This window comes from Schistocerca americana, chromosome 3, assembly GCF_021461395.2.
Source record: "Schistocerca americana isolate TAMUIC-IGC-003095 chromosome 3, iqSchAmer2.1, whole genome shotgun sequence".
Classification (NCBI taxonomy): domain Eukaryota; kingdom Metazoa; phylum Arthropoda; class Insecta; order Orthoptera; family Acrididae; genus Schistocerca; species Schistocerca americana.
Window position 1 is genome coordinate 127,406,479 of NC_060121.1, and position 14,803 is coordinate 127,421,281.

A 14,803-nucleotide genomic window follows, 5' to 3' on the forward strand; every position below is an offset into this window, starting at 1 on the left:
TGTATTACTACTTTAGAAGGCCCAGGTTTAAAGTGGTTTCTAGAAGAATATGTGTCCTTGGACTACTCTAAATACTTCTAGTATGAATTAAATTCATGCATTATGATACATAAATTGTGATCTTCAACAAATGTTCAAGTTACATGCTGTGTCTGTTTTATGATGTAGTAGTTTTTTGTGTCTGTGTTGTGCCAGTGTGGTCACTATCGCTCGTTCCATCGTTAGTACTGGAGCTGCTCCAGTTATTTGTGTCGTCTTGTCTTTGTCTTCTGGGCCTTCTACATTGACGAGTCTCTTCTTATATGTCATGTATTGTTTCCAGACGATGTTAGTGACTGTGTACAGTTGCGCCCATGTGTATGGGTTCTTCAACACATCGTATAGTGTATCTTCTGTTACGTGCTCAAAATTGTTACGTAAGTTCCTGTATCTAATGCATTTCAAAACAAAATTTTCTGGGTGAACCCATTTTCCTGCATCTTCACAGACTGCTTTCTGAAAGTGGCGCACTCCCCTGCCCCACCTAACAGTGACCCTGTTCATGGTGAGAGCGTGTCTATATTCTATTGTACTAGCTGCAAAGCTGAAGACCGACTCAACTGGTAGTATGTAACTGGTAACTGGTAGTATGCATCGAATTTAATCTTGCTAGTTTTTGAAAACTGGTTCTGGCATTGTTCATGATTAGTCATTTGTGTTCTTTGAAGCTATGCCGGTTGTCAATATGCAGCCCTAGGTATCGAGTTATAATTTCGCGTTTTATGTTTGTGTTGTTGATTCTAATTCTTTGTTTCCTTTGTAGTGATCCTTTGGGCATTTTGTATGCTGTTTTTTGTGCTGCTGTTGATAATGTGTTTTGGTTGAACCACTGTTGTATATGTGTATGTAGCATAGCACTGGCCTTGCCAACGTTGTTCTTTTGTTGGCTGATATCACGGCTAACAGGTCACCAGCATACACAACGATCCCACCTGAACATTCATCTCCTGTGATTAACTTCAAAAGAGGTTCATTTTTGATATACTAGAAGATGGGTCTGCAGATAGAGCCTTGTGGACATCCTTCCATAATCCTTTTGACAACCTCTTGCTCCTCTGCCACTATGTTCCTACATTAGTCTCGCAAACTATTGCGCTGGGATCTCTATTTGCAATATCTGCAAACGTAGTCGACGTCTGTGTGTATCACCAGTGCAGTAAGCCGGCCGAAGTGGCCGAGCGGTTCTAGGCCCTACAATCTGGAACCGCGCGACCGCTACGGTCGCAGGTTCGAATCCTGCCTCGGGCATGGATGTGTGTGATGTCCTTAGGTTAGTTCCGTTTAAGTAGTTCTAAGTTCCAGGGGACTGATGATCTCAGAAGTCCCATAGTGCTCAGAGCCATTTGAACCATTTGAACCACTGCAGTAAAGCTGCTGATGTTGACAGGTCGCCATGAATGCCTGCGTCCTGCTGACCGTGTTGTTTACGCTGGGAGCCTCGGAGGCGGCCACGATTCTGTCCGTCGTGCCGTTCCCGGCTATCAGCCACCAGAGACCCCTCAGGACGATGAGTCTCGAGCTGGTCAGGAGGGGCCACCAGGTCACATTCATCACCACCAACCCGTCCAAGGTACCGCACCTAATCTACAGTCTCTTCATGGTTACGGACGGGGGGAGGGGCGCAAACTATCGTGAATGCAACAGCATGTATCACATAAGATAAAACTAAAGATGTAAATACAAAAGTACTAAGTATGAAAAAGACTTGGAAGAGCAGTTGAACGGAATGGACAGTGTCTTGAAAGGAGGGTATAAGATGAACATCAAAAAAGCAAAACGAGGATAATGGAATGTAGGCGAATTAAGTCGGGTGATGCTGAGGGAATTAGAGTAGGAAAGGAGTGAAGGAGTTTTGCTATTTGGGGAGCAAAATAACTGATGATGGTCGAAGTAGAGAGGATATAAAATGTAGATTGGAAATGGCAAGGAAAGTGTTTCTGAAGAAGAGAAATTTGTTAGCATTGAGTATTGATTTAAGTGTCAGGAAGTTGTTTCTGAAAGTATTTGTATGGAGTGTAGCCATGTATGGAAGTGAAACATGGAAGATAAATAGTTTGGACAAGAAGAGAATAGAAGCTTTCGAAATGTGGTGCTACAGAAGAATGCTGAAGATTAGATGGGTAGATCACGTAACTACACTCCTGGAAATTGAAATAAGAACACCGTGAATTCATTGTCCCAGGAAGGGGAAACTTTATTGACACATTCCTGGGGTCAGATACATCACATGATCACACTGACAGAACCACAGGCACATAGACACAGGCAACAGAGCATGCACAATGTCGGTACTAGTACAGTGTATATCCACCTTTCGCAGCAATGCAGGCTGCTATTCTCCCATGGAGACGATCGTAGAGATGCTGGATGTAGTCCTGTGGAACGGCTTGCCATGCCATTTCCACCTGGCGCCTCAGTTGGACCAGCGTTCGTGCTGGACGTGCAAACCGCGTGAGACGACACTTCATCCAGTCCCAAACATGCTCAATGGGGGACAGATCCGGAGATCTTGCTGGCCAGGGTAGTTGACTTACACCTTCTAGAGCACGTTGGGTGGCACGGGATACATGCGGACGTGCATTGTCCTGTTGGAACAGCAAGTTCCCTTGCCGGTCTAGGAATGGTAGAACGATGGGTTCGATGACGGTTTGGATGTACCGTGCACTATTCAGTGTCCCCTCGACGATCACCAGTGGTGTACGGCCAGTGTAGGAGATCGCTCCCCACACCATGATGCCGGGTGTTGGCCCTGTGTGCCTCGGTCGTATGCAGTCCTGATTGTGGCGCTCACCTGCACGGCGCCAAACACGCATACGACCATCATTGGCACCAAGGCAGAAGCGACTCTCATCGCTGAAGACGACACGTCTCCATTCGTCCCTCCATTCACGCCTGTCGCGACACCACTGGAGGCAGGCTGCACGATGTTGGGGCGTGAGCGGAAGACGGCCTAACGGTGTGCGGGACCGTAGCCCAGCTTCATGGAGACGGTTGCGAATGGTCCTCGCCGATACCCCAGGAGCAACAGTGTCCCTAATTTGCTGGGAAGTGGCGGTGCGGTCCCCTACGGCACTGCGTAGGATCCTACGGTCTTGGCGTGCATCCGTGCGTCACTGCGGTCCGGTCCCAGGTCGACGGGCACGTGCACCTTCCGCCGACCACTGGCGACAACATCGATGTACTGTGGAGACCTCACGCCCCACGTGTTGAGCAATTCGGCGGTACGTCCACCCGGCCTCCCGCATGCCCACTATACGCCCTCGCTCAAAGTCCGTCAACTGCACATACGGTTCACGTCCACGCTGTCGCGGCATGCTAGCAGTGTTAAAGACTGCGATGGAGCTCCGTATGCCACGGCAAACTGGCTGACACTGACGGCGGCGGTGCACAAATGCTGCGCAGCTAGCGCCATTCGACGGCCAACACCGCGGTTCCTGGTGTGTCCGCTGTGCCGTGCGTGTGATCATTGCTTGTACAGCCCTCTCGCAGTGTCCGGAGCAAGTATGGTGGGTCTGACACACCGGTGTCAATGTGTTCTTTTTTCCATTTCCAGGAGTGTAATTAGGAGGTACTGAATAGAATTGGGGAGAAGAGGAGTTTGTGGCACAACGTGACTAGAAGAAGAGATCGGTTGGTAGGACATGTTCTGAGGCATCAAGGGATCACCAATTTAGTACTGGAGGGCAGAGTGGAGGGTAAAAATCGTAGAGGGAGACCAAGAGATGAGTGCACTAAGAAGGATGTAGGCTGCAGTAGGTACTGGGAGATGAAGAAGCTTGCACAGGATAGAGTAGCGTGGAGAGCTGCATGAAACCAGTCTCATGACTGAAGACCACAACAACAACAACAACAACAACAACATGAAAAAGAAGTCAAAGGAGACGAATCTCATTATTGAGAAACTACGCTGAACGTGAAAAAATCGCGGTACGAAAAAATAATTAATGTAGAGTAATGAAATTTCGGGAATACCTTTGTCTAGATATCATGTTTAAGTGATTAACATTACAGGATCAGAAGTTAATGTAAGTGGAAATGTGCACTCCTGGTAGTTTAATAACCGTTGTAACCTCCAGAATGTTGGATGCAAGCATGGGAACGTTCCAACATAGTGCTCTACAGGTCCCGGATATAAGTTCGTGGGCTGGAATTCGATGCCTTTAGCACCTGGTGAGTCAACATAGGGACAGTTAACGCTGCTTGTGGATGATGCTGGAGTTGTCATCCGGCGTTGTCCCATGTGTGGTCGACTGGAGGTGGATCTGGCGATTGAGGAGGCCGCGGCAACATGTCGGCACTCCGTAGAATGGTATGAGTGCGAGCGTTATCCTGTTGGAAATCACCCACTGGAATGCTGTTGGTTAATGGCAGCACAACAAGTCGAATCACCACACTGTCATACATATTTGCAGTCACGGTACGAGGGATAACCACGGGGGTGCTTCTGCTGTCATACGATATTGCATCCCGGACCATAACTCCAGGTGTAGGTCCAGTGCGTCTAGCAAGCAGATAGATTGGTTGCAAACCTTCGTCGGCCTCCTTCTACTCAACATAAGGCCTTCAATGGCACAGAGGCAGAGCCAGTTCTCATCACAAAACCCTCCACCATCCCTCTAATGAGCTCTCACTCCGACATCCTGAAGTCGCAAATTGCGGTGGTTTGTGGTCAGTGGAATGCACACTATAGGCGTCTGGCTCGAAGCTGTCCTTGAAGTAACTTGTTTGCAACAATTCGTTGCGTCACTGTGGTGCCTACTGTGGTGTCACCGCCAGACACCACACTTGCTAGGTGGTAGCCTTTAAATCGGCCGCGGTCCGTTAGTATACGTCGGACCCGCGTGTCGCCACTATCAGTGATTGCAGACCGAGCGCCGCCACACGGCAGGTCTAGAGACACTTCCTAGCACTCGGCCCAGTTGTACAGCCGACTTTGCTAGCGATGGTTCACTGACAAAATACGCTCTCATTTGCCGAGACGATAGTTAGCATAGCCTTCAGCTACGTCATTTGCTACGACCCAGCAAGGCGCCATTATCAATTGCTATTTAACTTGTGATGATTGTACCGTCAGATCGATGTTCACCAATTATGGATTAAAGTTAAGTATTCCAACAGATACGTACTATTTTTGCTAGTCTCATATCCCTGACCTGTTCCAGACCTCACGCCAGCCTGCGTGAGCTTAAACGCGTGCCTTTCGGCTTCCTCTCATAGTGGATTGGCGCTCTTGCCAGTCCACAACACAATGTACATCTATTTAAAAAAGATGATAAATATGCTCTTAACGCCTTTTTAAGAGACAGTCTCCAATCCTTCCGATCTGATCATGAAAGCGTAGAAAAGATGTGGAATGATGTCGAAGAGATCGGCGGCAATTGAGAGATATATACCACATAAATTAATAGGTAATAGCACTGATCCTCCATGGTACTACAAAACGGGTCAGATCGCTGTTGCAGAATCAACGAAAAAAGAATGCCAAATGTGGTGTCACCGCCAGACACCACACTTGCTAGGTGGTAGCCTTTAAATCGGCCGCAGTCCGTTAGTATACGTCGGACACGCGTGTCGCCACTGTCAGTGATTGCAGACCGAGCGCCACCACACGGCAGGTCTAGAGACACTTCCTAGCACTCGGCCCAGTTGTACAGCCGACTTTGCTAGCGATGGTTCACTGACAAAATACGCTCTCATTTGCCGAGACGATAGTTAGCGTAGCCTTCAGCTACGTCATTTGCTACGACCTAGCTAGACGCCATTATCAGTTGCTATTGATATTGTAAATAATGTACAGACAAGAGCTACGTTCATCATTAATGGATTAAAGTTAAGTATTCCACCATCTGCGTCCATTTTTCTAAGTTCTAATTTCCTTGTCCTGTTCCAAACCTCACGCCAGCCTGCGTGAGCTAAAACGCGTGCCTTTCGGCTTCCTCTAAATTTAGTGGGTTGGTCTCCTGCCAGTCCACAACACCGACTGCTGCTCGAATTGCTGGTGCATGTTCAGTACGACGCACCACAGCCATACTCCGAAACGGCAGTGAAACGTAGCCGTCCGGAGCCCAGTCTTCTTGCGACCGTACATTGTCGTAACGACCGCTGCTGGCAATCATGTACAGTGGCTCCATTCCTGCCAAGTCTTTCTGCAGTGTCGCAGAAGGAGCATCCAACTTCTCGCTGCCCTATTACAAGACCGCCTTCTAACTGAGGTGATCATAATGGCGTCTTCGTCGTCTTAAAGGCATTCTTGATTATCATCAGCTCACCACGTCGAATCTCAGAGGTAACTAAGGCTCACGGCCGTTACAGCGTTACAGCAAACCTGACCTGCATCCTCATAGTGGCGCTATTAGCACCACTCTTATGCGACTGATACGAAATCTGAACAGACATCATCTTTCAGATGTAGAAACATGCCTACCAACTTTCTCTTATGTACAAAATTGTTAAGGCTTACGTGACCACTTGTTGACAAACTGCTTATTGGCTTCTGTGTGTGTGTGTGTGTGTGTGTATGTGTGTGTGTGTGAAATCTTATGGGACTTAACTGCTAAGGTCATCAGTCCCTAAGATTACACACTACTTAACCTAAATTATCCTAAGGACAAGCACACACACACATGTCCGAGGGAGGTCTCGAACCTCCGCCGTGACCAGAAGCACAGTTCATGACTGCAGCGCTTCAGACCGCTCGGCTAATCCCGCGCGGCTATTGGCTTCTGTATCGGGTTCTTCAGCCGACGTTCATCTAATGATTTTACTGACGTTTCACCAGCACGAGTGGCTGGCATTGTCAAAGCTTCACCCTCCATTGCGGTGGTGAACTGGAGCCGAGCTCGCGGCCGCATACTGTATGTACCTTGCCCGCCAACGTCCGGGGGCTTCTCGGTGATTCCGTTGCGGTTCTCCTCTTGCTACCTGCGACGGTCGTTCGCTGCAGTAGGGGAGCCAGGATCCGTTTAGCTTAAGGCTTTCCTCTTTCTTGTTGAAACTGTTCGCGTGTTTTTGTATTTCTACAGCTTCTCTCAACAAGCGCGTGTGCTAGTGCTTCTCTACAGCCAGAACTTCCGTGTGTGCGAATTTTATTACGTGGTCGGTCTCATTCAGTGCGTGCTCTGCCACGGCCGGTTTCTCCACCTGCCCCAACTTGCAAAGTCGCTTATGTTCTTTGATCCTGGTGTTGATTGATCTTCCAGTCATTCCGACATAAACTTTTCCGCATGTGCATAGTATATTTCCGACATTGCATGTTGCTCCCTTTTCTCCTTTGTCGATCTAAGACACTCTTTGATCTTCCTTGTCGGTTTGAAAATCGGCTTTACGCCGTATTTGCGCAATATACGGCCGATTCTGTCCGTCACTCTGGGAATGTATGTCAGAAAGGCCGTACCCGACATTTCTTTTTCTGATTCCTTACTTCGCTGTTTGGCTCTGATACACTTCTAATATATCTTGTGGAGTACCCATTGCTCCTCAGAACACTTTCCAGGTGTTGCATTTCGCGTCTGAGGTGCTGCGGCTCACATATTCGTCCTGCTCGCGTTACGAGCGTATTAATCATGCCTCTTCTCTGGCTCGGGTGGTTGTTTGATAGTTCGTGCAGGTATCGGTCCGTGTGTGTCGGTTTTCTCTTATGTCGCACAACTCCTTTTTGGTGCTGCCTTTTATTCCGTCAGTGTATTTGTTGCGGCATTTTTTTCGACCTTGGATAGTGCTGCTAGGCTGCGACAAAAGTTTCGTCAGAATGTATCAAGCACGAAGCAGTATCAAGTACGTGTTCTGGAGCTTCGCCAGAAGACAAAACTATTAGTCTACCACACGCGCACTTGCAGTTGTTTTATCATTTCCGGTGCACTATTGTCTATCTTTTTTGGTATAGTACCACAACTGTGTAATTACATGTGCCCTACTTGCCCTGTCCCACTTGCCTAAGGTGCGGCTGCATTTAATACAACTACACTACTGGCCATTAAAATTGCTACACCGAGAAGAAATGCAGACGATAAACGGGTATTCATTGGACAAATATACTATACTAGAAGTGACATGTGATTACATTTTCACGCAATTTGGGTGCATAGATCCTGAGAAATCAGTACCCACAACAACCACCTCTGGCCGTAAAACGGCCTTGATACACCAGGCCATTGAGTCAAACAGAGCTTGGATGGCGTATACAGCTACAGCTGCCCATGCAGCTTCAACACGATACCATACTTCATCAAGAGTAGTGACTGGCGCATTGTGACGAGTCAGTTGCTCGGCCACCATTGACCAGACGTTTTCAATTGGTGAGAGATCTGGAGAACGTGCTGGCCAGGGCAGCAGTCGAACATTTTCTGTATCCAGAAAGCCCTTACAGGAACTGCAACATGCGGTCGAGCATTATCCAAGAGTTTCGCAAGGATTGAATGAAGGGTAGAGCCACGGCTCGTAACACATCTGAAATGTAACGTCCACTGTTCAAAGTGCCGTCAATGCGAACAAGAGGTGACCGAGACGTGTAACCAATGGCACCCCATACTATCACGCCAGGTGATACGCCAGTTTGGCGATGTCGAATACACGCTTCCAATGTGCGTTCACCGCGATGTCACCAAACACGGATGCGACCATCATGAGGCTGTAAACAGAACCAGGATTCATCCGACTAAATGATGTTTTGCCATTCGTGCACCCAGGTTCGTCGTTGAGTACACCATCGCAGGCGCTCCTGTCTGTGATGCAGCGTCAGGGGTAACCGCAGGCACGGTCTCCGAGGTGATAGTCCATGCTGCTGCAAACGTCGTCGAACTGTTCGTGCAGATGGTTGTTGTCTTGCAAACGTCCCCATCTGTTCACTCAGGGATCGAGACGTGGCTGCACGATCCGTTACAGCCATGCAGGTAAGATGCCTGTCATCTCGACTGCTAGTGATACAAGGCCGTTGGGATCCAGCACGGCGTTCCGTATTACCCTCCTGAACTCATCGATTCCATATTCTGCTAACAGTCATTGGATCTCGACCAACGCGAGCAGCAATGTTGCGATACGATAAACCGCAATCGCGATAGGCTACAATCCGACCTTTATCAAAGTCGGAAACGTGATGGTACGCATTTCTCCTCCTTACACGAGGCATCACAACAATGTTTCACCAGGCAACGCCGGTGAGCTACTGTTTGTGTATGAGACATCGGTTGTAAACTTTCCTCATGTCAGCACGTTGTAGGCGTGGCCACCGGCGCCAACCTTGTGTGAATGCTCTGAAAAACATATCATTTGCATATCACAGCATCTTCTTCCCATCGGTTAAATTTAGCGTCTGCAGCACGTCACCTTCGTGGTGTAGCAATTTTAATGGCCAGTAGTGTATAAGGGTTGGAAAAACAAATGGAATCAGCGGGAGAAATGCCTGCTCGAAAGAAATGCAGACGCCAGCCAAGCCTTCAAGGTCCACTGCTCTGTTTGACCACGAGCGCTCATCAGTGCATTGGAAGTGTCAGTCGTGGTTAGAATAGTGTCCTGCGTAGTTGTCAGTGCTTTATTTCGGACGTAAGCGACTTCGAACGTGAGCAAATTGTTGGTGCTCGTATGATGGGTCCTTCCGTAAGCGAGGTAGTCGAGGTGTTTGATGTTTCAAGAGACACATACAGGGAAAGTGGAAAAACATCTACTGAGCCAAAACGCGGATGAATGTGTGTGCTGAGTGATGTGATGGTCGGTCATTCAAGAGGACTGCGACAAAAATAACTGGATGACAGCTGCAAAAGTCACTGCAGAACTGAATGTCGCTGTCTGCACCAAAACAACACGGAGGAAGCACAAAAAGCGAAGAATTACTGGGCGATATGGAAGTCCGAAATCACTTATCAGTGATGGAATCCCTGTAACAGGTAAAAGTGGTGCCGAAGCCATAAAACCCGGCCTAAGGAGCAGTCGAAGGATGCCATTTGGTCGGATAAGTCTTGTTTCATACTGTTTCCAATTTCTGGTCGAGTTTACGTACCAAGAGTGAAATATGTGGGGGTTCGGTGATGATTTGGCAACGATATCGCGATTTCCATGTGCCCCATGGCTAATCTGCAACGTGGGACTGATGCCAAAGATAATAGCTCGCAGCATCCAGCACTGGTTTTGTGGGCACGAAGATGAATTGAAGCATCTGCTCTGGACCCCACACTCACCAGATCTCAGTATTATTGAGGCTCTATGATTTACTTTGTAGAGGAAGGTCCGTGATCGCTGTCCACCTTCATGATCGTTCCGGAGCTTGCCACTGTTTTGCAGGAGGAATGATATAAGATTTCATTGAAAACCACGTAGTATCTGTGTTTATGCATTCCGAAACCGCTGGAAGCTATTTTGGTTCCCAACGGTTTTCCTACACTATACTGGGCATGGTAATTTGTTGTGATACTGGTGTTTCCATTTTTTTGTCTACCCGCTGTATATGTAGAGTGCATGGTGGTAACACTCAAGAAACGAATGGTTACAAACTAGACAATCAAATACTCTACATTTACTGCAGCAAGTCAAAATTAGCATAAGATCGACGTGACCACAAGTGGAATCACAAAAGCCAAGAAATATTCCACGCGGGAATTATACATACTGGGAAGTGTAAACGCTGTAGTACAAATTACAAATCTTACAAAAACAGGATGATCAAAGTTCAGCCGCAAAATACCATATTCTGTATCAGCCTGAATGCCAGCAAAACTTTTGTGTAAAGACTACGGGAAATGGTGTTAGTGCTGTTGTGACTTTTTTTTAATTTCAGGAAAACATCACCAACTTCACGGAAATTGACATATCTGCCGCATATAACTATTTGAAAACATCCACTGATTGGATGGCTACGGTCCATTGGACAGAAATTGATATGCTATTTTTTTGGAAGCAGATAGGGAGAGCAGCTTGTGAGAGCGAACTCAGTTCTCCAGAGATGCAGCACTTCATAAAGTACGTAGTTGCTGCATCAGTCTTCCTCATTCTCAGTCATTTCTTCCTCCTCTTTCTTCGCCTCCTGTTTCTTCCTCATGTTCATTGAACTCCTTTGCAAACAGTACTAGAACATCTTGCCTCATCAACTTTCATATATGCTCGTGTATTTTATGCTATATTGTAATTTCATAAAGCACACAAATATAATTTTCAAATGAAATGGAAAAAATGTTTACATTCTTTATTATTTAAAACTGTGCATTGAAGCTGTTAAAAACTATTTATTGACTATTAAAGCAATAATTGGTGGTAGTATTTATTGTAGTATTGGACTACTTCACTTCACTGCACTATGTTCTACTATGTTAACTGAAAACAGTAAATTGCGAGTAGGAAGCTTAACTGGTGTTGTGAGAAATTGGCTTGTAACAGAATTGGAGGATTAGTATGTAGAGAAGTGTAGTGCTGGACAGTGGATGATAGGAGACGTTTGATTTGGGATGGGGTGACTAGGGTGGAAGTCAGACCATGGTTATACAGGGAAAAGAAAAGGACAGGATAGGAAAAGGGGGCGGAACCTGTATATAAGCAAGGATGGGAAGGAATTCGTCACATCTTTTAGGAAGAACGAATGTCAGAAAGGATTATGTTGTCTGGGAGAAGAAGAAGTCGAGGGAAGATGTGAAGCATGTGAAGGTGTTTGGTCGGTATCATTTGTTGGAATCGGCGAAGCAGAATGGCAGGACTGGTTAAATAGGTTCGAAATCGTAGTGGTGTTCAGGACAACACGAAAGAACAGCGTGTATACGTCACATGTAAGGCAGAACACTAGCTCCAGAAATGAGTAGATTATACCAGTGTAGTCATTGAATTTTGTCCAACATCTGCACATTCATAAAGACACAGTTTCTTTTTTCGGTAAACGCTTTAATCATAAGTCGCATTATGTACCATTTAAACTAATCCAATATTTCTTGAATATTTGAACTTAGTCAGGTAGCAGTATTCCACTAATACATACATTTCTTTCAGGTCAGCTCCAAAACTCGACCAGATTATTTTGGAACGGGTGATGACGCCGTGCTACTACGGTTTAGTCCACAAACTGGGCTCCCCGCCTCTCATCGGATACGTCTCCTTAGGCGCCACCACCCCCACCCACTGGACTGATGGGAATCCCAGTAACCCCGCTTACCTTCTAGACTTTCAAGCCCGCTGCTCAGACCACATGTCATTCTGGGCGAGAGTTTACGTGACATACTTATGTCTTTTCACAAATTATTACTACTTCTATCAAATTATGGCAGATCAAGAAGAAATCCAGAGAAAATACACTCCTGGAAATTGAAATAAGAACACCGTGAATTCATTGACCCAGGAAGGGGAAACTTTAATGACACATTCCTGGGGTCAGATACATCACATGATCACACTGACAGAACCACAGGCACATAGACACAGGCAACAGAGCATGCACAATGTCGGCACTAGTACAGTGTATATCCACCTTTCGCAGCAATGCAGGCTGCTATTCTCCCATGGAGACGATCGCAGAGATGCTGGATGTAGTCCTGTGGAACGGCTTGCCATGCCATTTCCACCTGGCGCCTCAGTTGGACCAGCGTTCGTGCTGGACGTGCAGACCGCGTGAGACAGCGCTTCATCCAGTCCCAAACATGCTCGATGGGGGACAGATCCGGAGATCTTGCTGGCCAGGGTAGTTGACTTACACCTTCTAGAGCACGTTGGGTGGCACGGGATACATGCGGACGTGCACTGTCCTGTTGGAACAGCAAGTTCCCTTGCCGGTCTAGGAATGGTAGAACGATGGGTTCGATGACGGTTTGGATGTACCGTGCACTATTCAGTGTCCCGTCGACGATCACCAGTGGTGTATGGCTAGTGTAGGAGATCGCTCCCCACACCATGATGCCGGGTGTTGGCCCTGTGTGCCTCGGTCGTATGCAGTCCTGATTGTGGCGCTCACCTGCACGGCGCCAAACACGCATACGACCATCATTGGCACCAAGGCAGAAGCGACTCTCATCGCTGAAGACGACACGTCTCCATTCGTCCCTCCATTCACGCCTGTCGCGACACCACTGGAGGCGGGCTGCACGATGTTGGGGCGTGAGCGGAAGACGGCCTAACGGTGTGCGGGACCGTAGCCCAGCTTCATGGAGACGGTTGCGAATGGTCCTCGCCGATACCCCAGGAGCAACAGCGTCCCTAATTTGCTGGGAAGTGGCGGTGCGGTCCCCTACGGCACTGCGTAGGATCCTACGGTTTTGGCGTGCATCCGTGCGTCGCTGCGGTCCGGTCCCAGGTCGACGGGCACGTGCACCTTCCGCCGACCACTGGCGACAACATCGATGTACTGTGGAGACCTCACGCCCCACGTGTTGAGCAATTCGGCGGTACGTCCACCCGGCCTCCCGCATGCCCACTATACGCCCTCGCTCAAAGTCCGTCAACTGCACATACGGTTCACGTCCACGCTGTCGCGGCATGCTACCAGTGTTAAAGACTGCGATGGAGCTCCGTATGCCACGGCAAACTGGCTGACACTGACGGCGGCGGTGCACAAATGCTGCGCAGCTAGCGCCATTCGACGGCCAACACCGCGGTTCCTGGTGTGTCCGCTGTGCCGTGCGTGTGATCATTGCTTGTACAGCCCTCTCGCAGTGTCTGGAGCAAGTATGGTGGGTCTGACACACCGGTGTCAATGTGTTCTTTTTTCCATTTCCAGGAGTGTATTTTGGGCCTGACGTTCCATCGGTTTATGAAACTGAAAAGAATTTCAGTTTAATGCTCATAAACAATCACTTCGGTATAAATTATCCTCGACCGAATCTGCCAAACATGATAGAATTGACTGGACTGCATGTGGAAGCCAACCCACCGCCTCTTTCTAAGGTAATTATTCTTTTTTCTACTATTGTAAATAGTGCAATCACGAATGAATTTGAGCTTAATAGAAATACCCCTACCACGAATAAACACTGATAGAGAATAATCTTTAGGCAATTTGCACATACGTCTAGTACGAACACACATAGGTTTATCAATAAATAAATGCGTAGATTGATCATTTCTGGTGGCAGCCCAGGACTGGTTTACATAAATGTGTGGTAGGCGATTACATCACGTGGTGGGATGTGTGAGACAGTGTAGAGCAGAATCGACTGACTTATCAAAAAGATGAAATCTTCACAAACTGAAAGCTGCTTTATAAGCAGAAGTGCACAATTTTAAAATTCCGTAGCGAATCTTCACTTGTAACAGAAACAATATTACGCTATTGTGCAGAAGTCAAGCATAATCAGTAGATTTGAGGACATGTGTCAACAGAACGTCGGAATAATAACAGAACAATGTAAACCGTGCAGAAGTGTCATTAGCAAAGTTCTCAAAGCGTATTACAATAGATAATGAAACTAAAATACAAAAGGGACGGAAGAAAGGAACGCCCCAACGATGTCGAAGTCTTCATAAATGGAGCACAAGCTCGGACGGAGAACGGATGGAAAAGGCAATCTGCCAAGTACTTTTCAAGGAAAACTATTCCGTCATTTGCCTTAAGCCATTTAGACCAACCGCACAAAATCTAAATGTGAATGGCCGAACAGAAATTTGAATCTCGATTCTCCGGAATGAATTTACATCACCTCGCTCTGTAACTGTAAAAAACCTCTTCCACAAGAATAACATAAATCACAGGAGATATGCGTACCATTAGCCATCACTCATGACAATAACCGTACATGCTTTGTACGAGGAGATTCAACAGCTCTGTCGGCAGTCAAAAAAATGGTTCAAATGGCTCTGAGCACTA

At 47.2% G+C, this 14,803-nt stretch overlaps 1 protein-coding gene across 2 annotated transcripts in view; it reads left to right on the top strand.

The window, feature by feature from the left end:
• Window positions 1-1,430: 1,430 nt before the first annotated feature.
• LOC124606940 (UDP-glucosyltransferase 2-like) overlaps window positions 1,431-14,803 on the top strand; it is a 42,197-nt gene continuing 28,824 nt past the window's right edge. The window contains exons 1-2 of one of the 2 annotated variants that reach the window (XM_047139055.1): window positions 12,007-12,298; window positions 13,723-13,884. In XM_047139055.1, coding sequence (XP_046995011.1) covers window positions 12,041-12,298; window positions 13,723-13,884 — 420 coding nt within the window. In that variant the 5' untranslated portion in view covers window positions 12,007-12,040. Of the gene's footprint in view, window positions 1,610-12,006; window positions 12,299-13,722; window positions 13,885-14,803 lie in introns of those variants that run through there. The other variant, XM_047139056.1, reaches the window with a different exon arrangement.